The 23956-nt window shown below is 43.0% G+C and overlaps 1 protein-coding gene across 2 annotated transcripts in view; it reads left to right on the top strand.

Annotated features, from left to right (window-relative positions):
- Window positions 1-23956, top strand: part of dyrk1b (dual-specificity tyrosine-(Y)-phosphorylation regulated kinase 1B) — a 92987-nt gene that overhangs the window by 18022 nt on the left and 51009 nt on the right. The window contains exon 1 of one of the 2 annotated variants that reach the window (XM_030724659.1): window positions 16934-18971. The exons of the other annotated variant lie outside the window; for it this stretch is intronic. Coding sequence (XP_030580519.1) covers window positions 18869-18971 — 103 coding nt within the window. The 5' untranslated portion in view covers window positions 16934-18868. Of the gene's footprint in view, window positions 1-16933; window positions 18972-23956 lie in introns of those variants that run through there. 2 annotated transcript variants of the gene reach the window in all.

Raw genomic sequence — 23956 nt, 5'->3', positions numbered from 1 at the left:
TAGTTTCAAACTCATTGTTTTAATTGTGAGAAGAGAACAAGGTGATGTTAACAGGTGGGCAGGCTTGAACAGGTGAGGTTAGACTGAAATAATCGTTGACTAATCAATAAAATAATTGATGGATTATTTGACTACCAAAATAATGTTTAGTTGCAGCCCTCCCAGTGACACAGCAAAAATCAAATGTAAGCACAAAAGTAGCCTAAGTAGTGTTTTCCTCTACATTTGAAGTTAAAGTATATAACTGCACATAACACTTCAGTTTAACAGTCACTAGTGTAACTTAACCTTGTAACTCTTCAGGAGCTGCACAATATTGTTACATAGTAAAACTGAGGAGTATTTTCTGTATCCTGGGTCGAGCATTTTTACCGGTTGCTTAACCCCTTAACTGGCAGCAAATAAAATCACCTGAAACAACTACATAACACCCTCTGGTTATTATTGGCTCTGAACAACCCATTTCATAGCCTATTAATCGGCTGCGTCTGGTCCGCGGGCCGAATGAAGTGCATTTATATGGCAGGCTAGACCCGCCCATTTTGACTGACACCTCATTCGGCCAATCATGTTAAGAAATGGGTTTCCCAGAGCCAATAATACTCAGAGGGCGTCACGTAGCTTTGTCAGGTGATTTGGTGCAGCCAGTTACATGATTGGCCGAATGACGTGTCAATAAAAATGGGAGGGTCTAGCCTGCCATATAAAAGGGACTACAAACGGCCCGTCACCGGGCCCTTGCCAGTTAAGGGGTTAAAGCCCTGTTTTTCCTCTGTATCAGCATCAGTATTTTCCAGCCTCTGTTTGCTCTTCCTGTCTTATGGAGCGCTCCGGAGATGCTCAGTTGAGTCATTTGTTTCCAGTTGGGTTGCACATCACCAGCTGCTAGCATCTCCACCTTCATAGCCTGGTTGTACTTGATGGTGTTCTTGCCTCAAGTGGTAAAACACGTTTATTGTTTCCACCTTTAGCTGAAAAGGTTTTCTTGCGTATTTTGCAGAGTACTGTGCTTTGTTGGAGGATGAAGTAGTTCCTTTTCTTGGTAGCCCCAAATGGGAATTAAGTGCAATGATTTATTGAAATGTGCAAATATACATGGACATCCAAAAACCAGAGTTTGTACCATTCTAACAAGAAAGTGAATATTTGGTGTGACCACCTTTACGCTTCAATCTCCGAGGCAGCTTTTTTCTCCTTTTTCAAGCAGGCTTTAGGAATCGTTGTCCAGGCTTCTTGAAGGACGTTTCAATAACGTTGAAATTTCAAATTTGGATTCATCACTCCATAAAACGCCACGCCTGTTAAATCACCAAGCGTTGAGAAAGAAATGGCGAGGTCTGACCTGTGTGACCAACATTAGGAAGTGGCCGGACGGTCCAGTGACCGTCGCCAGCCCGCCATCCGTACAGCGTGTCCAGCATTGTTAGGCTTCCGTAGATTTTCCCTCACTGCACCCCAAAGCCCAGGATTGATCAGCCAGAAGCGCGTCTGTTTTGGAACAGGAAGTGATGTCGGAGTACAACAAACATCCTCTCTTGGTAAGAGAGCTCACCCTCAAGTAAATTCAAGGACCAAAAATGAGTGGAATTTAACTCTTCAGTCTCCTGCTCCAAGAACTGTTAACCTGATGACTGAACATTTGAACATTCGATTGAATGGAGAGCAACACGGACTGTTTAAATACGCTGTGAGTGGTTATTGAATTGCACTATGTTGTGTGTTACTTGCTGTTATTTTCGACATTGTGGGCTTGTATGTGTACTGTTTGTAGGGATTGGTTTAAGAGGTGGCTGGTGATAAAATATAAAAATATTTGTGAGCTGGGGTGCCCGCCAGAATTGCCAAAGACATTTCTGGCTGTATCCCAGCAATTGCCAATAACTGCTACAACGTGTTGCCACTGATTTTCAGTCCAGTTCTTTTATCTACAAATACATAATGGATAAAGGTTATGTATGCCAAGTAATATCATGCCTTATCAGCAATGGTAAATATAGAGTTCATAAATAACATGAATTATAACATAACTGATTGGAAAGCATTGTTTGATTAAGTGTAAATAAGTATTTACTAAAGTTTAATGAAATATGAGTTCACAGTAGATTGACTGGTTATAAAGTTTCCAGAATGCAGTTTCAGTTTTAGCAACATAACATTAAGGTAACCTCCTCAGCAACAGCGCCCCCTGCACTGCTTTCATGCAGCTCTGTTTGGGGTTCGAATAATGGCTGAGCGCTGTTAGCTTAAAGCTTGCTGGGAGATGAAGACAGCTAAAACTGCCAGTTAGCATGTAAGCACCGAGTGTCACTGTAAGTGCTGAAGTTGATGCAGCGCAGTGTCACACTGAGGAGGAACGTCAACTGTGTATGACCGACCCATCTACAGCTGAAGGGGTGAAATGTTTCTGTTTCAGTTATCAAGTATTGGATGTTCGCCTTTAAACGGGATGATCATCATTATAATGTCCACTGTGGGCAGAAATATGAAGTATGATGTATATAATAAGGTGTCAGTGTCTCTGTAAGGAAGCACAAAGTAAAATGAGCACATGAGGTGTGTGTGTGTGTGTGTGCGCACGCGTGCGTTTATGAGCACCTGCCCGTTTACCATCTCATCATTTATTCACACTCTGCACAGTATTTCACACAAACATATGTTTGATTTTGCCCAATTATCTGCAACTAGGCAAACTATATTTACAGTGAGCCAAGTTAAATCCTTAACAGGTGTGTCAGACACCTGCTTTTAGTTCAAGTCTCTGAGCTTCTTGTTTTTATCCCGTCAATCTGTCCTCCTCTCAGTACATGTGGTGGTCATTTGGGCAAACATGTAGTTGCATGTGGCCCCTCCACCTGTCCTTACTGGTACTCTATTTCTGGGTCTCACATTCAACTGGCTCACCTGGCAACAGTGTGTTTTTCTGTTTGTTTGTTTATTTATATATATATATATAATATATAATGTATGTATCAGCCATTTCTTTCAGTAGTCTTCAGGCTATCCAGGCTTCTTGAAGGACATTCAGAGCTCTTCTTTGGCGGCTCTTTGTTACCTTCTATGTCAGGATGATCCCACACTGCTTCAGTGTGTGTGTGTGTGTGTGTGTGTGTGCGTATGTTTATAATACCTTGTGGGGACAATTTTCCTGACATATACTACGTTGTGGGGACCAATTGCTCCTTGTGGGGACTGGAACCTTGTCCCCACAAGGGGAAACCCTGTTTTTGGGTCAGGGGTCAGAGTTAGGGCTAAGGTATGAATTGAGTTTAGGTTAGGGTTAGGGTTAGGTATGTGATGGTTAGGGTTAGGAAAAGGGTAAAGGTAAGGTTTAGGCTGTAGAAATGAATGGAAGTCAATGGAAATTCCCCACAAAGATAGCAAAACACACTTGTGTGTGTGTGTGTATGTGTGTGTGTGTGTGTGTGTGTGTGTGGGGGGGGGGGGGGGGGGGGGGGGGGGTGGGGGTGCCCGTTTACCATCTCATCATTTATTCACACTCTGCACAGTATTTCACACAAACATATGTTTGATTTTGCCCAATTATCTGCAACTAGGCAATTACCACCACACATATTGATCATTGTCATCCTGAAAAACGAAGCCATTGCCAGCTTAGATGCTTTCCATACCATTTTGCATGGTGGATCACTGTACTTTTCTACATTCATAGTTCTATCCATTTTACAAGTTCTCCAACACCACTGGCTGAAATGCAGCTCCACACCATGACAGAGCCTCCACCATGTTTTACAGTTGGCTGTCGACACTAAATGTTGTGCCTGATGTCCTCTGTACAAACTGATGACAAGACTACCGAACTCCATACAACGTCTAGGCTAGGATATAAGGCTATAGGATATAAGTAAACTTTGTTTATATAGCACCTTTCACAGATAAAATCACAAAGTGCAAGTAAAATGGATAGAAATACAAGGAGCTGCATGCACTTTAGGATACCAAACAGAAGCCCTTTATTTCGATCTCTGCCAGGAGTCACACAGTAAGCACTCCATGTTTCAATGTTTCACAAAGCCTGGACAAGACCGCATTAAAAAATGACAAGAAAGTCTGGATCCTTGGAAGAAAAATATAAAGAAATGAGGAATGGCTCAAGACTTTTGCATAACATAGCAGCCAGTCTGTATGCAGCTGTAATTTGTGAAATAACTACAAACTTAAAACTTACCAAACTTACTGTATAAGCACAGATGCAGTATTTGCATTTTCAGGTTTCCCTTTTGCAGACACAGGTGATCCAGTCACATGTTATTTGAACATGACAGAATGAAATCCCCCTTTCACTCAGCACCATTTGGCCAGCTGTGCTCCTTCAATAATGAATATTAGGGCTGCAACGATTCATCGACGTAATCGATGACGTTGACTACAAAATTTTGTTGATGTGGAATTTCATCGTCGAAGCGTCGTACTTTTAAACCCATCCATCTATTTTGTTCCCCTTATCGTGTGATTTTGTAATTGCAATACACTACAGGAAGATATGGGGGCAGTATTGCCTTCATTGGCTGCCAGCGACAATACCAATGAAGAAGATAGAAACAGAACAGCATAAGGCTGGTAGAATCCGGTCTTTAAGTGATGACATAGAATTCCATTTCCAGGTCCAAACTCTCCTGTATTCAATACTCAGCAATGCTGTGTCACTCGTTGTTTTGACCGATCCGAATGTAATAGTGAACAGTGACTGGGCTGCCATTGCTGTCCATTTATGGGCATCTGGACCCAGAAGTGACGTCGGACTTAAAGACCGGATAGAGAGGAGGGTGGAAACAATTAAAGAAAATGGAGACAGACTGTCAAAGGTGTGGGAGCATTTGACAGAAAACAAAATGAAGCTGAATGCAGACTGTACAAAGCAGAGCTTTTTTTCCACGGCAGCATCACTGCAGTGCTGAGCGTTTAAAACGCTGCACCCTGGAGCTGGATGGGTACGTTAGTGCGTCGCTGATACCTGTTAATGTTTGTACAGTAAAGTTTCTGTTAGTTTACCTGTCAGAAACAAGCTCTCATGGATGATGTTTGCTAAGCGCCACCATTTCAATTATGTTCGTTAACGAGTGAAGGACAATACCAGTTGGCTCCTATTTTATTTTTCCTCATATTAATAGCAGCGTTCATTCTGAATAATAAACCTCTGTATGAACTGAATCCTCTGTAAACTTTTCAGCTGTTTTGGACGGAAAAATCTTTTTGATTTAATTTGAAGCCTTATTTGAACTTTTGGACAAAGGCCATTTTCATTTATTTGCACATTATATTTTCATTTAAAAATAAAAATTGCATTTACTTTAATATGCATTTTTAATTTGATATTTATTGTGATGGTCACATTAATGTTTAAAATACATTTGATTTGTTTCAAACTCGTATTTTTATGGGTCATTATTTTAATTGTGAGAAGAGAACAAGGTGATGTTAACAGGTGGGCAGGCTTGAACAGGTGAGTTAAGATTGAAATAATCGTTGACTAATCGACTAATCAATAAAAAAAATGACAGATTATTCGACTACCAAAATAATCTTTAGTTGCAGCCCTAATGAATATGAAATGATGTCAAAATGCTGTTAATTTAAAAAGAATAAATATAGCCGCAAATAGCGATAATAGGCCCTCGCCAGCCGCCACCTCAGTGCTGGTGCCGAATTTAACCCATCTTTGCCAGCTGTACCAATTTTAGCCCTTTAACTGGCTGACATATGTGAAATCCTGCAATGAATGTATTGGGTAAACCGAAGGAAAAAAATGTCACATTTCAGGCTTCCCCATAGCAACATCTTACATATTACAGTATTTTTGTCTCTGGGTTTTTTGTTCCAGGTGAGGTGAAGAATTCTTGTACCAAATTTCATGCATTTAGGAGAAACTAAAAGGTCATTTATCGATTGCTGAAATATCACATTTTTTCCTGTAGGAATAAAATGGGGCAGTTTTGTAATTGCCATGCAACAGCGTGCAAAATATGACATGGGCTTGATTGACATTTTTTAGATCAGGTTGACATAGATAATCTTTGTACCAAATTTCATGTGTTTTTGGGAAACTAAATCAAAACGTTTGTATTGGAGAAATGTCAGAATTTTTAATTGGAATAAAATGGGGCCTTTCGGGCTTCGCCATGGCAACATGTTACAAAATTCAATATGGGTGTCATTCACTTTTTCAATCAGGATGATGTCAAGAATCTTGGAACCAATTTTCATGCATTTCAGAAAAACTCAAATTTTGGACCTCCATGCAAATTTTTGTTTGCTTCTTGCACCTCTAGCCTTGTATCCCTAGTTGTTCAAGCTGGTTCAGTACATAAGTGATTACATTTTTAAGCCGATTGGGCAAAGATTGTGCGAACGATTGCACAAACAATTTTGCAGCGAAACACAAAAACAAAGGTCAAATTCATCGAGTTGACATGGCAACACCGTTGAATATTCTATAAAACCTTTGATAACTTTTGATGCCCTACTTGTTTAGATGATCCTGAGGGATTTTGGTGTCATTAGGTTAAATGCCCTAGGACGAGCTTGTTAAAATACAAGGTGTGCGAAAATGCAGACTCGGCACTTGACAAACTTCAATCCAAGATGGCCAACTTCCTGTTTGTTGTCTGGAGTTGGTATAATTGATTTTTTTGTTAGTTCTCACACGATCTCTGTATGACCGGAATTTCATGACTCTAGGACTACCTTTTTGTTGGGAGACCTCCCATAGATGCAACGTATTTTGAGGTTTCTAGGGGATACTGTTGCACCATTTTTTTGAGTTTTTAATGGCAACATTAAAAAATTAAAATTTTCACTGGACCTGACTTATGTGCAAAAATTGGTGACTTTTCGTATATGTTCACGGGTCAAATTTGTGATCATTTGCGGAAAAGAAAAATAATAATAATGGAGAACGCTAACGATTCCAATTATGCCTTTTTCCAGTCACCTTCATATATACATTTTCAGAAAGCGCTCGACCCGACCAACACTGTTGCGTTGTCAATGACGAGCTAACTCAAACTAACTCGTGACACTGACGATTTCAATTATGACTTTTCCATTCACCCCCATATATGCGTTTTTGAGAAACGTTCAACTTGACCTACCTTGTTTAAGGGTCTGTTGTCAATGTCGAGCGCAAAGCCTTCGACATTGACCTTTTTTTTGTTTTTCGCACAAGCGAATACAATAGGCTCCTCACCGATCCTTGGGCTTGGGCCCAAATATTCCACTACCGGAGATTCATAAGAATATAGTCTTTTGCCCCTCTGACCCCCACCTGTGGTTGGGATAGCTGATTCATTTACTGTTCAAGAGTCTAAATGTGTGAAACTGTGTTGAGCAGCCTGATGGGCCAGACTCCAGCGTGTGATTGATGCAGTGATTGAGTGACAGTCAGGTTAGGACTGATCTTTTCACACAGGAGTGTGGCTGCTTCTTTGGATTGGCCCATCACAAATTGTGTGTGTAACATTTCTTCAGAGACACCCTTCATACCAAGGAGCTTTCACTGAGCGATGTGAAAGGCAGCAGGCGCGGTGCGTAACTGCTGCTTAGCAAGCTGAAATAAGAAGCTGCACAGCTCACTTTTGTAGGGATGATCAGGCATGTGTTTGACAGGAATATTTTTAAGATATTTTATTTTTCTGGTAAAAATCTGATGCTCTGAATCCTTTTATTAAGCTAACTATAGTTTTCATGAAGCTGTGGTCCTTGTTGGCAGAAGTGTGGATCTCCTGTCACAGTCTGATTTTACTGAAGACTTTTTATACCCACTCAGGACATGCAGACGTGTAATTACGGGTGGGTCAAAGATCCATAAAGTGTAGTGTTGTGACATTTTGCCTAGCAACATTATATTGATACAGGGACACTAAATATCAATATCTTATTATAAAATTTGCAATTACAAATGGAACGGTTTACTCCTAGCATAATAAAAGTGATTGATTTTTCAGTCCAGCAGATTATTTTTCTTTAAATTGTTTTCTAGTGAGGTCAGCATAAGTTAAGGTCAGTGTACTAAAATAGAATTATTGTTGTTATCCATGAATTTTCAAATTTACCATTTTACAAAAAAAAACTGGGAAAAAAGGTTAAGATTCCAAATTAGAGTTAGAGTTTTACTTGATTAATTTCTGACTTAATTTGATTAATTAATTGATTAATTTCTGACTTTTCAGAGAAGGTCGGTGCCAGCTGATAAAAAAAAAAAGTGGATTTGTTTTGAAATTCCTCCCTCCTGTTCCAAATGGTAAAACACTGAGAACTGACTGAAGAGGAAACCGTCTGCATTAATGCACTTTGTATTTAAGATAAATGAAGTGTTCTTACAGTCTGGTCAGGTACGCTTTGTTTTTGGACACCGCTGCTTTCAAAATGGGCCTCATAAGGGCCAGAACATGAAAGCTGACTGAAGCAGATGTCAGAGAGACAGAAGGAAGACCACTGCTGATCTTCAAGCAGAGATGATGGTTGTAGATCAAAGTCAAGAAGGTCTCCAGAATGACCATGAGCAGATAACTGAACAAGAAAGGCTTAAAGGGAAGAAAAGCTGCCAGGAAGCACAAACAGTGGAGTGTAGATGTCTGCAGGAATTACTGTCCAAGTTCAAGTTTGCACTCTTTGGTCAGCATCGGTGTGTTTATGTCCACACTGCACCCACAGGCCCTTTTTCCACCGACCGGGCGCCGGTGCCAGCAAACGCACTCGGTGCTCGGCTGAAAAACGGGTTCAACTCCAGAACTGCAAGCTAGCTGGTCTCGAACCAAGAATGCGTGACGAAAGCAGTAGAAGGGCGTGACTCTGCCATCTCAACATCAAGTTTTCTACCATATTACATGTGTATTACATGAGAAAAGAGAAGCGATTTTCACGGCTGTGAATTAGGTTGGGCTCTAAGGCTGAACTTGCTGCTTTGTATCAGTTCATATCACAGATAAAAGGACACAAAGTGCGTACTTGTCGTCTTGCTCTAATCGCTGTCTGTGTTTCCCTCTGTGCTGCACACAGATGCTGCAGTAGTTTGGTTTGGACCCTGAAACGTGTTTGCAGCACAACAAAGGGGAGCGTGTTCTCCCACGTTTGTGCGCTTCGGCATCCATGTCCAGACGAGGACCCGCCCACGCTCATACGTAAAGGAGCGGTTCACAGAAACGCGGTGGGAACGCGGGCCCATTCTTAAGCGTTTCGCTGGTTCATTGAAACCAGCACTGGCACGAGCACCGGTTCCTCGGCGGTGGAAATGTAGCATCAGAAAAAGTAGTCCTTAAAGTTCTGAGTGCAGCAGTTTTATCAACTCACGCTTTTAGCTTTTCTCCTGGAGGCATTCACAGATCTGAATTCAAGTGTTCACAGCCTCGAAATAGATCTAATATGCTGTCAGTGTCAGTGACCAGGCTGCACAGCTTCCAATGTGCTGTTGGTGGAAGGCTTGTTTTCCTAGCATCTGCTCAGATAGCTAGTTAGCTCACAAAGTTCCTGGAGGTGGAAATGCAATGCCAGGTCTCCACAGGACTATATTCACCAGTCCTACATCAGCAGGAGAACCACACAGCTGAGGTCAGCTGATGAGAATCTTCAGCTAAGTTTGTCTGTGCTCTCAAATTTAGTTCAACACAACCAAAAGAAACAAGGCACCAGCTTGTGGTGCTGTGGCACTGCAGGAGAAGCACATAAATGCAGACGATTACCATCGACTATCAAAGATGGCCTCAGCTTTTCATTGCCTGCATGATTTGACTTTCACTGCAACAAGGCATTAGATTGTATTTGCCTGTAGTTTACTTATGTGTAACCTCAGTAAACGTTTTCCTGATGACTTTGTGATCTCAATTGCTAGTTTGTGGTATAATTGAACACAACGTGAAGTTCACTTTTATTATCTCAGCTGTTTCAAAGAAAAAGTCGAGATGTTGTCATAGCCTTGGTGTCCACAGCGCCAGTTCTACCAAAACGTTAACGTTGGCCATAACTCGACAGCGACGCCATCGAGGGTGTTCAAATTCACACCATAGATGCATCTACTTAAAATCTCAGATGAGTATGAATCTCTGCAACCTTGAGCTAAAGATAAAGGTCAGAGGTCAAGTTTTCTGAAAATCTTGTGACCGCAGTAACTCGAGAGCGATGTGACCTAGGATGTTCATAGATGGCATAGATGCCACTGATCAAGCTAGACCCATCAAACTTCACACAGTTTTACTGTAGCAGCACTTTGACACCCCCTCCTCCGGTTATGAATCCAAAACAGCCGAGCACTGGGACCTGCTGGGCAGGTGTAAGCTCTGGCTCCAGTACGATCCAAACAGGAAAATGAAGCAGGGCATGTTTAGGACCGCGCTACCTTGTAATTGTTACCCCATATGAGCATGCAGTGTATGCAGTTTCACAGGCAGAACCACACCCTGCTAATCATATCCGCTTTCAGCAAGCCAAGATGGCAACGGACTGCATACTCCAGTTGAAGCTTTACAGTCACAGACCAGTGCTTGATGTCATGGCTGTCACATTCATTTTTTCATCGCCCTTTTAGCAAACCGTTGGTTAGCTTTTGTTTTTAAATAACAGAGGCTGCGGGCTCGTCCAGTTACAGAGAGCTGATCGGTTCGTCCAGTCGTCCAGCCTGACTAACCTAGTGTACACACGCTGTGTGTAATACAGCTGCCACAGTCCTTCAGAAGGAACGGCAGATGCAGTTTGTCATTTTGGTGTTCTAGCTTTCTTTTGCAGCTGTCACATTCAAGATGGTATATGACTTCAATTAATAGTTTAAATTTTAACATCACGGCGATAAACAACAGGCAGTCAGTGACCATACCTTGATGGTTTCCAGAACCATTTGGCAGTTTCTTTTCTTCTTAGGATTTCTAACTTGAACATGCTGTTAGAGGGCATGTCATACAGAAACTTTTCAACACTGAGCTAGGTGAGCCCCATGTGAGGTGGCCTGATATGTAGATGGGTTGAATATTTGGTAGAAAAATAATGAGGTCATGTGCAGTTCACTGTGAGAAGGCTGAAACAGAGCGTTGGAGTCATTGCACACAAACAGTTTGAGTAGATCGTAGCTGCTCCGGAGGTTCATGTGTGCATCACTGTCACCTGTGCAGCATCCTGTGTCCTGGGCTCCGGCGGGCTGCTCGTGAAGCCTAACGTACAGTGATGTTACTTTATGTTCTGTTACGCTGCAGGCCTGTGTTTATTGCTGTTGCATTCATTGACATTAATAGGTTAACATGCCTTAACTGTGTTCTCCCAGTTGTACAAAGGAGCAGCACTTTTATTTGACTTTTTTCCCCTACTGAAATACACATGTTGAGTAAATCAATAATATCCAGTTTGACTAAACAAATGAGAAATTAGTGAAGTGTTTAAAATTGTAAAGGCAGCTCTCCTGGTGGCAGCGCCATCCTCACCAGTCTAGTATTTATTTGCCTGTGTCATTCCTGCTTCATCTGGTTTTTTTCTCTATGGCACCGCCAAGTGCTGAGAGAGAGAAGGGTATCTCCGAGTGTAAAGTGCTCTTCCAGTGCTTGCTGAAAGCACCCTGCAGTAGCAGCATGGTAATTCTGCTCCTCTATCTTTCCTCTGCATCATGTTTACCTAGCAACAAGCATCACCCGCGGCTGGCCATCCCATTGGTCATTTGAAAACGCACGGGGGACCAATAGCAGGGCTGTTGCCATGGTACAGTGTATAGTTGCCGGGTGGAATTTTGCTGCAAGGCACGTGAGACTCAGAGTCTGCTTGCCTCCGTGCACTGCTGCTGTAATCTCCGCTGTCTGGTCGTTAGTACAGCTGAACATGATTTAGTGGAAGACAGTCGGTAAGTCCATGAAGGGAAATACTGAAGTTTATTCACACTCAGTGATAAAGCCACAGCAGCACAAGGTAACAAACCACAGCAGGGAATGGACGCACACATTTCCAGGGTTTTCGTTTCAGAATGAAATTATTTCACATCAGAGTCCAAACCAAATATATTAAGAAAGAAAATGTTTAATAAAGCCAGATTTAACAGGCTGCTATAGTCCAGAGTCATTTTTTAATGATTGTTCATCAAATACTCTTTAAAATCCATCTGTCCATCCATCCATCCTTCCATCCTTCCTTCCATCCATCCTTCCTCCCTCTTCCTTTTATCCTCTTCAGGGTCGTGGGGGGGCTATCCCAGCTGTCACAGGGTGAGAGGCAGGGTGTTGCAGGGCTAACACAGAGACAACCATTCACACCTATGGATGAGTTAGAGTCAGCAGCTAACCTAACCCCCCTGACTGCATGTCTTTGGACTGTGGAGAACACGCACACTCCACACAGGAAGGCCCGGGCCGAGGTGGGTTCAAACCCAGGACCTTCTAACTGTGAGGCTGCTCTGTTTAAAATCAGGCACAAAAATGTAAAACTCATCATTTATGTTCACAAGGAAAGGAAGTACTTATATATGATTGCATTTCTTACCAGTAATTACAGTCCTGGGATGTACTGTGCAAAGGTCCCCCTCATTTCTTTATATTTAGCTAGAAAAACGGGAAATAGATGCAGGGGTTTATTGAAAGGTGCAAAGATAAATGAAAATACAGTATGTGAGCCAAAAACAGAGTTTGTACAGTTCTAACAAGCTTTAAAGTCAGTATTTTTTGTGACCTCCTTCGTTCTTCAGCACAGCCTGAAGAACCTCTGAGCAGCTTCCTCAGCAGTCTGCAGGAACGGTTCTCTATGTTTCTGCCTTTGGTTTCCTTCCCTGTCAGGATGATCCCACACTGCTGCAGTAACGCTGAAGTGAGCTCCGGGGAGGCCGATCCATGACCGATACTGTTTAACTGGGAATGTCGTTAGGATGGTGGTCACGCTGAAAAATGAAACTGTTGCCAATCAGAAGCTTTCCCGTTGGTGTTGCTCTGTGGATCAAAAATGTGACAGTAATCTTCTGCATTCTTAATTCCAGCAATTCTGACAAGATCTCCAACATGTGTGTCCAGGTTTGTTTGCTTTACTGCAGACGCTCACTGCTGCGTCTCTCCTGAGCTCCTCGTACATATTTACAACGATTTGAACCAAAAATTTCAAACGTGGCTTCATCGCTCCATCAGACATGTTGCCACTGATTGCCAGTGCAGTTCCTGTGTGACTGTACATGCTGTTTGGGTCTGTGTGTCAGTCTTTTTCCTGTCTCTGAAGGACACAGCTCTCACATCCTGGTCATCTGTGTGCTGTTGCTTCTTTTGGCCTTCACTTGTTTCCAGTTTCCTCCAATTTTTTAAGGACACATTGCACACACTCCCAAGATATGTCAAGTTTTCAGCTCTTTGGGAATCATCTTCTTGGTGCTAAAGTGCTATTTTATGCTGTCAAACTGTTATCTTTGGCCTTTTTCATGGATTCCACTAAAGAAATTGGAACAAATGATGTATTTTTGTGACAGGCTGCTGGTAAAGAGACAGTTGAACTTGGTTCTTTGCTAAGTTGTCTGTTATGTGCAGACACAACACTGTTCCTGCCTTGGATTAGTTGCCTTTTTATGCTCGAAGGATTCATAAGTCAGGTGTTAAGTGGCTTAAACCAGCCATTCCATTTAAAATGGAGAGGTAGGACTGGACTGAAACTGAGGGATAAAGCAGCCTTTGAGAGGCCTCCAGAAAGCTGGATAATTATTGTTAGAGGATCTTTAAAAATCTGGGACCAAAACTCAAAGAAATGAGAGGTGACTCAAGACTTTTGCACAGTACTGTATTGAACTCTGTAAATAGTAACTGTATTTAAATCCGAGCTCAGTGCTTTCCTTTTTGAATGCTAATGATATAACTTAGAAGCTACATTCATGTTTTCTATTTGGTTTGTATTAAATGGCCTTTTTTGGTACCAGTTAACTCATTATTACCCTGCACTTATGTCACTCACCAGAACAGCACACACGTCCAGTACTTGTTCACATGTTGTTTATCTGTTACTGAGGCGCTGAGATAGTTTGGAGGGGGTGGATCACATGATGAGAGGAAATGTGGTGAGCTCAGGGGCCATGTGAGAAACTGGGGCTGCTGTGGGGGCCACAGTAATAAGATGAACTCATATTCATTTTATCTCTTTATAAACTGCTGCTGGTAACAGCACAGTAACAACAGCAACATTTTCTCATTATTTAATCAATCAAAAGACAGCTGTGAACAAAGGCGTGTTTTTTCTAAGATGCTGAACTTTGTGTTGTTGTAGTTTACTTCATGTGCAGTTGTTATTCAGTGAGAGGGTCTCGTGTGTTTGGGGCTCGGACCAGAACATTCAATTCAGGCTCAGATCTGCGGCTCTGGCTCTGAGACGGCCCTGTGGTACCCTGTTCAGCCCTGTCGTCCTGATCGACTTAACAATTTTAGTTACAACATCACCAACATGGTTAATTTTTAGCACTGACTGACCCCCCCCTGGCTTCATTTCAGTCATTTATCTGCCTCTGCTTTAAAAGTCTGACATTGTTGCCTGTCAGGTTTGGACGGCCGTCATCGTAACACCTGCTGATTGGTCCCATTTCAGGCCGAGCCTATGGGAGCGCGCCGCCACCTCCATCAGCAGATAGCTCCCTGCCGTAGGTCCTTTCATTGAGCTGTCAGCTCCTCTGTGACATCAAACGCTTTGGTTTGGCTGCTAGCAAAGGTTCAGAGGTCAGTTCCACTCTGTATCAGCCAACTTCTTCCATTTCTCTGCATGTTTACTTTGGTGATGGCAGTTCAAACTGTAATCCTTAAACGCAGCGGTCGGTTCGCCGCAGACTGAGCGCACGCATCCTGTTGAAAGCTCGGCTTTCTGCGTCAGGGTCAGATTCACGTCTCAGAAAGGTCAGTCCAACAGTCCTGCAGTCCCCGGCTCATGGGTATGTGTGTCAGTTTAAAACAAACAAATTAGCAGATGCCTCCAAAATAAAAGCAACAAAGTTGTATTGTGATTTCCCACAAAACTGCAGAAAAACAAAAAGCCATTGTGTACTGAGGAGTTTATCAGAGTGTCTGATGGCAGAAAAACTCACTTCTGGTTTCTCATTGAGCTCCTGTGGACAGCAAAGGCCTGCCTGTGGCCCACTTGAGTTTTTGTCCTTACTTTTCTTTATGTGGCCAGCCAGTGGACTGCAGTCTGCTGGTTACTCACACCAGACAACAAGTCCAAGTAAGTGTGCGTGCTAAGGTGTGATGGCTGTTCTTCAGATTGTGTTTACTCACCGTGAAGTCTACACAGACACAATAAATAAAGTAATACTCATCAGTTTGCACAACTTTTCAGAAGAGTTTTGTGTGTCCTCTAAAACACGAGCGATGAAGGAACCTCGGATACATTTACTGTGAAATTTAGCTTTGTTTCCAAAACTCAACAACAAATTCAGTGGAAGCTTTCACTCTAAGCAAATTTACATGTGAGTGCAGCCTTTACTTTACATATTCAAGCTTATCTGCTGTATCATCTCAAAATAACATGAACATAAAACCAACACAGCAATCAGGATGTAAACAGAAGGTCTGTCCTACATTTAAAGTGATTCATTATTGGCGAGTGATCCCACAAAGCTCTCTTCTGGATTCATTTGGGGTGTTAAAACTATATATTACTTATATTGAGTGCAGGAGAGGCCCCGTATTTAAGACAGAAACGAGCTGTGAAGGTAGCAGCAGTGACACGTTTGTTTGGGGCAGCTGTATTTGAGGAGGAGCTGTCAGCTGGTTTCTAACGCTGTGCTGAGCTGTTCCCAGGCAGCATTGTGCTCGATTTAGCCGGAATGCTCGGATAGCAACAGGAACAACTTTTAGCTTTGGCTGGTTTGTGAGGAGAAGTCAACCCTCTCAGCTGTAGAGTCACTCAGTGACCATGTGCTCACTGGAGCCTTCTGCCCCTCTCTCCCCCCCGCTGCCTTTCCACCCCCACCATCTCGGTGCGCCTGTCCTTCTTTCCATTTCTACCTGACATCTTCAAACTATTTCCGCGTCACTCCTGCCTCGCGCCGTTTGAAGAGGCACAGGGAAACTAAGCCGACCGCCCCTCCCACAGAGCCGTCTGCTACCCAATTACAGCAGGGGATGGGACTTTATGCAGCCAATTGCGTTGCAGCTGCCATGGCGTCGGGTAGCAACAGAGCCTTCGGAGTGTGCGTGCAGTGAGGGCAGAGCTCCGTCTGCCAGAGTACAGAGAAGTTAGAACATTTAGAAAGAGTGAACAAAAAGAGCCTTTGTGTGTTACATGGTAGCAACAAAAATGTAGCAGTTCGTCCATTTTACTTCATTTATAATTAAACATAATTAGTCATTTCCACTGTTTGTGTCTGCAGTCCGGCAGATTTCTGCCCCCAGAAAACGAACTGAGGTCGTTGTAGTTTTAAGGAAAGCTGCTCTCCGCAGTGTAACAGTGTGAACAGCGATGAACGTTAATCAGCGATGTCTTCTACACACACACACACACACACACACAAATATATATATATATATATATATATATATATATATATATATATATATATATATATCTATATATATATATATATATATATGAGACAGAGGAGTTATGTAAAACAGTGTGTTGACGGTGTTGTCCCGTGTATCAGTCGTTTTCAGCGTTTCAGTGAACGTTGTCCATGTATGCCTGTGTATAAACTTCCAGTATATATATCCCGCTGTTACTATAAATGGACAGGACGGGAGAGGTTTGCTTGGAGCAGACTATTTCGGTCAGAGGGAAGCTAACTGTACCGCTAACACACTTTGGGCTGTTGATAAAGTTCATCCTAAGCAGTGCTGGAGGTTGATTTGAAAATCCTCGTGAAAAGCCGGCAGTCTCTAACCTGTGCTCGCATCTGTGCCGGTTTCATCGGCGCTCCGTGTGGCTGCCCAGACACACTCGCCCCGACCCCTATCACCGGCACATGGTACAGTCCCTATCGCAGGGTGGGGGAGCGTGCGGGAAAGGAGCACAGATTCCGTCTAACGGAGAAGCACGGAGAGGGAAACGGGCGAGAAAATGATTCACAGTCGCCCCAGAGAAGGTTTCCACCTTGAAGGAATAAAAGTATTTCTCCAGTCCTGAGAAGTGTGTGAGGACAGTGAGTGTGAGAGAAGAAAGCGGAAGCAGACTGACGGGTGGGCCCGTCAACGAGCAATCAGAAGGCGTCTGGCAGCGAGCTCAGGAACTCTGGATCTGGTTTCTTTTGTTTACTTCGAGGCGACTCTGAAGTTTTGGCTCGTTGCAGTTCAGTCGTCGTTTGCGATTTTACTAGCGAGTAATTACCTCCGAGACTTTACCTGGACCGTGTTATTGTGACGCAGGCCGTCGGCGGCTTGTGCCGTGCGTTTGTTCAAGGGGGAAGCATTTTTGGCACCTGGATCTATTCTGATATCTCCTCTGCCTTTGAACCCCAGCAGGAGGAGGTTTGAATCCGGACTGAAGGAGGTTTGAATCCGGACTGGAGGAGGTTTGAATCCGGACTGGAGGAGGTTTGAATCCGGACTGAAGGAGGTCTGCGGTTGGGTGAAGAGTGTTTGCGGTACATCACTTTGCTCGGCTGACTCGTGAATGCCGAAGTACAGTTAGATGAACTTTCTCTGGAGCAACAAGTTACAGTGGATTGTTTACAGGTGTTTGAGAAAGTACTTGATTAGTTGTGTGTCTGATAACATTGTTGGGCTAATAAAAGGGCGCCTTTTTACCCTGGCAGAGCGCAGCCACCTCCTGCAGTAGGCGTGTGAAGGGAAGCGGTGACCAGACACACACAGGGCTCCGTGGAGCTTTGGCTGCACCGGCTGTGTGACTTTCTCGGTGCTGGCTGTTTGTGTCACCGGATTAATCTGAGTGATAGCATCACTCTGCACTGCCCTACTCTGTCTGGCAACGAGTCTCCCAGAAAGCACCAGTAATTGGAGCTATTTTTAGTTTTAGGGATGGGGTAAAAGCAGGCAGCTGGAAACCCAACTCCCCTCCATCTCCTTCTCTTCCATCCCATCTATCACCCTACCTCGCTCGCCCACCTGGCAGTATGCTTGTGGAGCCTGGTTAGCACGGGTTCCACTTACAGTTAGTTGACACAGCTCACAAGTATTCTGGAAAAACAGCAACAATTAGATGAACATATTCTGCTGCATACTAAAAAAATCTGCTGGAACCATACTGACCATGTAGTCTAAGGACCCTGGAAAGATGAGCAGTCCTCTGTTCCACTAGTAAAGTCTGTACTGGACATAAACCCTGTTCTGGATTACTGCTGGAGAACTAGGTCCATATGTTTGCTTTAACCTGGCCTGGACTTACTGAGCCCGTCAAAAGAGACTCTTTATCCCCAGGACATTTAGCCTGAACTTGGAATACAGTAGACACTAGATTAGATTAAAAGCTTGCTTTTGACTACCTGAAAGATCAGTCACCAGCCACCTGGAGTGGTGCACACCTCCAGCGCACATTAATGCATGAAACTGCCAAAACCAACCTAAAAAGCTAACCTGACTAACCAAATACTCTTTCCCTTCCACCCCCCATGTCCACAGAGAAACAGAATATATATCTATATGTACAGTGAGAGATCTATATATAGTGTAACGCCACAGAAGACAGAGATTACATCCTTTATATTTTACTTCAGAGAGACAAGCTGCCTGCACACCATTTGGTTGCCTTAGAAACCACAGTCACAAAAGAGAAGAAAAAAACAAGCCAGAGAAGACGGTGCCTTTTGATTGGTTGGTCGGTTTCCCACCATTTCAACACTCCTTTTTTTAGTTGGATGTAAACTTTTGAAGCAAACTCTGGGATTGATGACGGTTACCTGACCCCACGCAAGCTCCACCCGTCTGTCAGAGCATTTGATACAGTGTTTCCCTGCTGCTCTGGACGTTTGCCAAGCGTTTCCATGGTTGTCACATCATCGTCGGTGGAAGACCAGACTGTGTCCTCTTCCAGGATGGTCCAGTCAGAACCCTGGATCACCTCAGCCCTGCTCCGCAAGAACAAGAGTCAGTACACACCAAAGTACACACAGTCCCATTAATGTCAAAAGTCCTCCTCACTGAACAGCATAGTAATGTGTGCAGTTGTGTTTGTAGTAGAGCATACATGCAGTGTGTTAGGAGCATGTGTTGACTTGTGTGTGTTGTGAGTCTGAAACGGCTAATGCTACAGGCCCTGGTGTGTGTTGGCCACGTCTGTGTTGAGTGGAGAAAAAAAGAAATGCTTTGGTGTGTAGTGTTAGAAAAGTGCAGCCTTTCATTGTTTGTCACATGATCACAATGAGTTGTGTTCACACACAGACCGCTGAGTTCTCAGTCTCTGCTGGGCCCACATTAATAAACACAAGCTTGAGGACTAGACCAGAGGTGATGTACTGAATACTTGCTACTTATGTTCTTGAAGATTTACTGCGAGGACTGAAGCCTCTTAATGGTTGTGCTGATATTTGAGAACTGTGCTCCTGAAATATCAGTGCAAGCTGTTTCTTCTTCTTGTTTCCTGTGTTCGATGCATTCTTCCACTGCTCCCAAATGCTCCACAGTTGGCAGGACTGAAGTTATGTATACAGACAGGTCAGTGTTTTTCACTGAGGTTTCTTTTGTTTTTGCAATGCAAGAACAGCATATGTGAAATAACAGCACATCTATATCACTGTGTGTTTGAGGGCAAACCTGTAAACGCACCCTGCAGTGGAAAGCTGGGCCTTGTTTCTCAGCTCTGCGTATGGCTCATGTTCAGTGAAGACGGGTTAGTCTCACCTTCAACAATAATGATCAGTTCTCAACAAGCAGCTGCTGGAATAACTCTGCCTGTGACAAAACCAGGCTGCTCACTTCAGAGCCAGCAGGTGGAGCTCATCCATGTCTAGATCTAGCACCAGAAGCTTGCCTTTAGGACTTAATTTTAAACCAAATAACTGTGAAAACTCTGAATACAGAGTTGAGCAGGGTGAGGGGAGCTGAAGCCTACTGAAGCCTACGGTTCTCGAGCTGCAATCGTTCCACATATCAGGAAAGCAGATGCTTCTGCTTACTTTATACTCATGCAGTGAATCTACACTGCATGAATCTACACATGTGGCTCATTGCAATGCCAGCAATCATACTTATGCAGACTGCATCAACGCTAATATGTAGTTACATTTTTAGGGCGGTGCACATTTTCATAGATATGTTAGTAATGACAGACCACCTAAGTGTGAATCTGTTGGCAGTAGTGACAAAGCAGTATGTCCAGTGACTCAGCACAAGTCAAATGTAAACATAAAAGTAGCCTGAGCAGTGTTTCCCCGGACTTCTCAGCAAAACTATAAGTGCCTAACATTTTAATCTAACAGCTAAAGTAAGGTCACTCTGTAAGCCTCCAGGAGCTGCATGTTGTCACCTGGGACGATCTATCCTGGTTCGACTTTTTCAAAATTGTCCCTGCTGATGTCCATCGACTGTTTGCTCTTCCTGTCATATTCAGTGCAGCTGGCTGAGGTGTTGCAGTGATGCTTGGTGGAGTCATGTGTTAACCTTTGGTTCACACAGCACCAGCTGCTAGTGTCACCCTGTTGCACACCGTCATAGCCCGGTCACACTCGACCGTGTCTTTTTTTTCAAAAATCTGTTTATTGCTTTTCATGTTATAAGCCGGGTACAAGAAAAGAAATTCACGAGTAACAGTGTCGACCGTGTCTTTTAAGTGCTGAAACCAGTGTGTCGTTTTCTTGCATATTTATTGTGAGGTTGTTAAAGTAGCTCCGATTTCAGGAACAAAATCCTCATTAGAGACTGACGCGCTTCTCGCCCTCAGACATGCCTAGGCCTGTCTTGTTGTGTGTGCTAGGCAAAATAAATGGCATTGTATTAATGATATTGCAAAGTTACACTTATGTATCACGTAAAAATTTATATTAGTATTATCACAGATGATTTTGATATGATGCAGCCCTAATACAGTGTACCTAATCTTCTGTTACCAATAAACAAATGTCTGAAAAGCATAATATTAGGGGAGACCATTTATAATTTGAGGCATATCTACTCATAGTTTGTGATCAAGGCTGATTTAGGCCTGTTTACATGGCAACGTTTCCACTGGAAACAGTGTCGTTTTGATGTGTTTCAGCCTCCCGTTTACATGAAAACGGAGTGAAAACGATGCATTTTGGAAACGGGGCACTCGCACATGCGCACTATGGTTGCAACGCTACAGTTTTCTGCGCCTTCACTAATCGATGAACAACGGCGCAATGGCGGATTCACGAGTGCTTCTTGTGCTGCTCAGTCTTTTGAACGAAATATCTGCGTACTTTGAGTGGCACGATTCCCAGTCCATATTTTCCTGTTTTTGCACCTCGCCGTCAGTTCACACAAAGGTTCTCACACTGGCCGTGTTGTAAAGAATGGATCTTTGATCTTCCCTCCATGCATGTGCGTGTTGCATAAACAAAAAAACCAAATGCTGCCAGCTTGTGGCCTGGCAGTGGGAACCTACAGCGTTTTCACCTTCTTCTAGCATCTCCATGTAAACGGGGCCATAGTTAGCTAAAAGAAAACTAACAGCCAAAGGTAGGTGTGAAACAGCATTTAGTTCAATAGACTGAAGAAGATGAAAGCTAACTTGGCAGTGCAGCGGTGAGTACTGCTACCTCACAGTCAGCCATGTTTCCTCCCACAGTCCACAGTGTGTGTGTGTGTGTGTGTGTGTGTGTGTGTGTGTGTGTGTGTGTGTGTGTGTGTGTGTGTGTGTGTGTGTGTTTGGTTAACTGCTGACTGTAAGTGTCAATGCAAGGTGGATAAAGCACTTAAGTGCATAAAATTATGAATATGGGTAATAAGGTAAAGGTGGTTTGCAGTTTGAAGTCACTTTTAATGGTCATTTTACAAAAGCACTCTATAAATGGCAGTCTGTTTCATTAATTATCATCAAGTAAACAACACTGTGCACTTACAAAACTAAAATAACATAAAACTAAAAACACATCTATACAGGAAATGTATTTATTTTAGAAGAGTTCAGATGCAAAACCCTCCACGCCCGCCCGGCCACTTTTCTTTTCAAAGGGCATTGTTTAATCAAGCTCCTGTGTTAAAGTTCAGTCATTTCATTTTACAGGCAATGATAAAGTTATTATTGAGAGAACAAATAGCTTTTTTTCAGAAATGAAAATATTGTCATTACCCTAGGTTTTAAAAAAAAAAATTGTTTTTGCAGCAAAACCAGCTAAGTCCACAAGCGTGGCAGAATGATCTTTGACGGGCCTGGAAACACTGATAAAAAGCAATAAATAGGAGATTCAGCATTTCTTGGGATTGGAGGGTGGGTCAATTCATCTGTACCTGCGTGCCATCACTCTCTTCAGTCCGTCCTCTGCCCAGTGTGAATGAAGGCAGAAAGCCCCAAATATTAGACTGTGATAAAAAGGTTTCTTATAGGTTCACAGGGTACATTTACTTTAACAATAACAGAACAGCACAAAAGACCCTGCGGGGGGGGGGGGGGGGGGGGGGGGGCACGAGTTCACTTGGCAGCCAGTAAAGATCCTCCTGCAGGTTCAGCAACGCGCAGCTTGTTACAACTGTTACTTCCTTTGGTCGAACAGCTTATCGACACACTAACCAACACTAGTTTACAAACTGATCACCAGAAACAAAAGCCAACTCCTCAGTGCATCGTCAGTGTTGAACGCGTGAAGTCACATGATTCAATCTCCCATTCTGATTGGTTCTAGGGACATAAAGGCTTTCGCTGGCATTTAGAGGCTTTTGACAACACATTGATAATTCAGACTGGGCAGATCGGTATTTATCGAGTTTTGATGGAACATTATTTGATTGGCGTATAGTACGTGTGGAAAGCATTTGCTCAATATTGTCTCTCATTTTGGACGGAGGTTGCGTTTAGAGGCTTTTGTATCTGAAGTCTTCATTGAGTCTTTGTGTGGTCAAATTGATCAGCTGAACCAGGATCAAGAGCTATTGATGCATATGATTATTCAGACTGGGCTGTTTCTGTGACATCTTTCTGTGACTAATATCACCCACATCACAATAACACAAAAAATCCAACTAAAACTGAAACAGATGAAGAATTAAACTGAAACAAGCCATTTTTTGATAAAAAATGTGAATTCCCTGAATTAAAAACTAAAATAAAACAGAAAGGGAAACTGTAGCAGCTACAGTAATGTGTGTGCTTTCATGGCTCAATCATGCAAACTGAACCTGTCAGAGAACAGAGAAAAGGTGTGTTTTTAAAGGTGAAGTCACACCTGCCGCCTGTGTTCTATGGAGATATGAAGCGGTGACGCTCCTACTTCAGCAGTGATGCTCTCCTCCAAGCACAGTGTCTGCTGATAGCTTGTTTTAGCCCATTTCCTCTATAGCTGCCATGTTCTGTGACAGCATAGTTTTCAATAAAATGACAATAGATGAATGTTTTTTTGTATTTTTGAAGCCGTTTCAGAGGAATCATTTTTTAGTCCCAGAATGACCTGTAGGTGGCATATTTGTTTTTCTCAAACTCTGTTGGTATTTTTCCTGGAGAACCTCCAGATACTTGCCACCAACAGATATGTAACGCAGTGAAGGAAAACACCATCCAGTAGGGCTGCGCTGTATCGTACTGTTTGCTGTAGCAGTGATGTGCAGCACATCACTGTGTTTTGTTTTTGTTTGTTTGTTTTGATGATGATCTAACACATTGATCCAAAATGAAAGAGTAAGTGTTCACTTTGGTATGTGGACCTCTTCGGTCGTATTTAGTCCTTTAATGAACTGATGTTTAAGGGTTCTGTTGATCGAGCAGGACTCTCACTAATTATTCTTAAAAAGTTGTTTCCATGCTTTCAGTATCTTTTGATTGGAAAATAATAAATATGCTGCCACATCGTTCTTTTCCTTCCCACTGTCACCAAGGGCTTGCTCGTGGGGGGTCGTCTGACTGTTGGGTTTTCTCTGTACTATTGTGGGATCTTTACCTTACAGTGTAATGCACCTGGAGT

The sequence above is a fragment of the Archocentrus centrarchus genome, unplaced genomic scaffold, assembly GCF_007364275.1.
Source record: "Archocentrus centrarchus isolate MPI-CPG fArcCen1 unplaced genomic scaffold, fArcCen1 scaffold_40_ctg1, whole genome shotgun sequence".
In the NCBI taxonomy this organism is placed as follows: Eukaryota; Metazoa; Chordata; class Actinopteri; order Cichliformes; family Cichlidae; genus Archocentrus; species Archocentrus centrarchus.
Note: the sequence above shows the minus strand (reverse complement) of the source record. Positions and strands in the feature narration are given on the sequence as shown.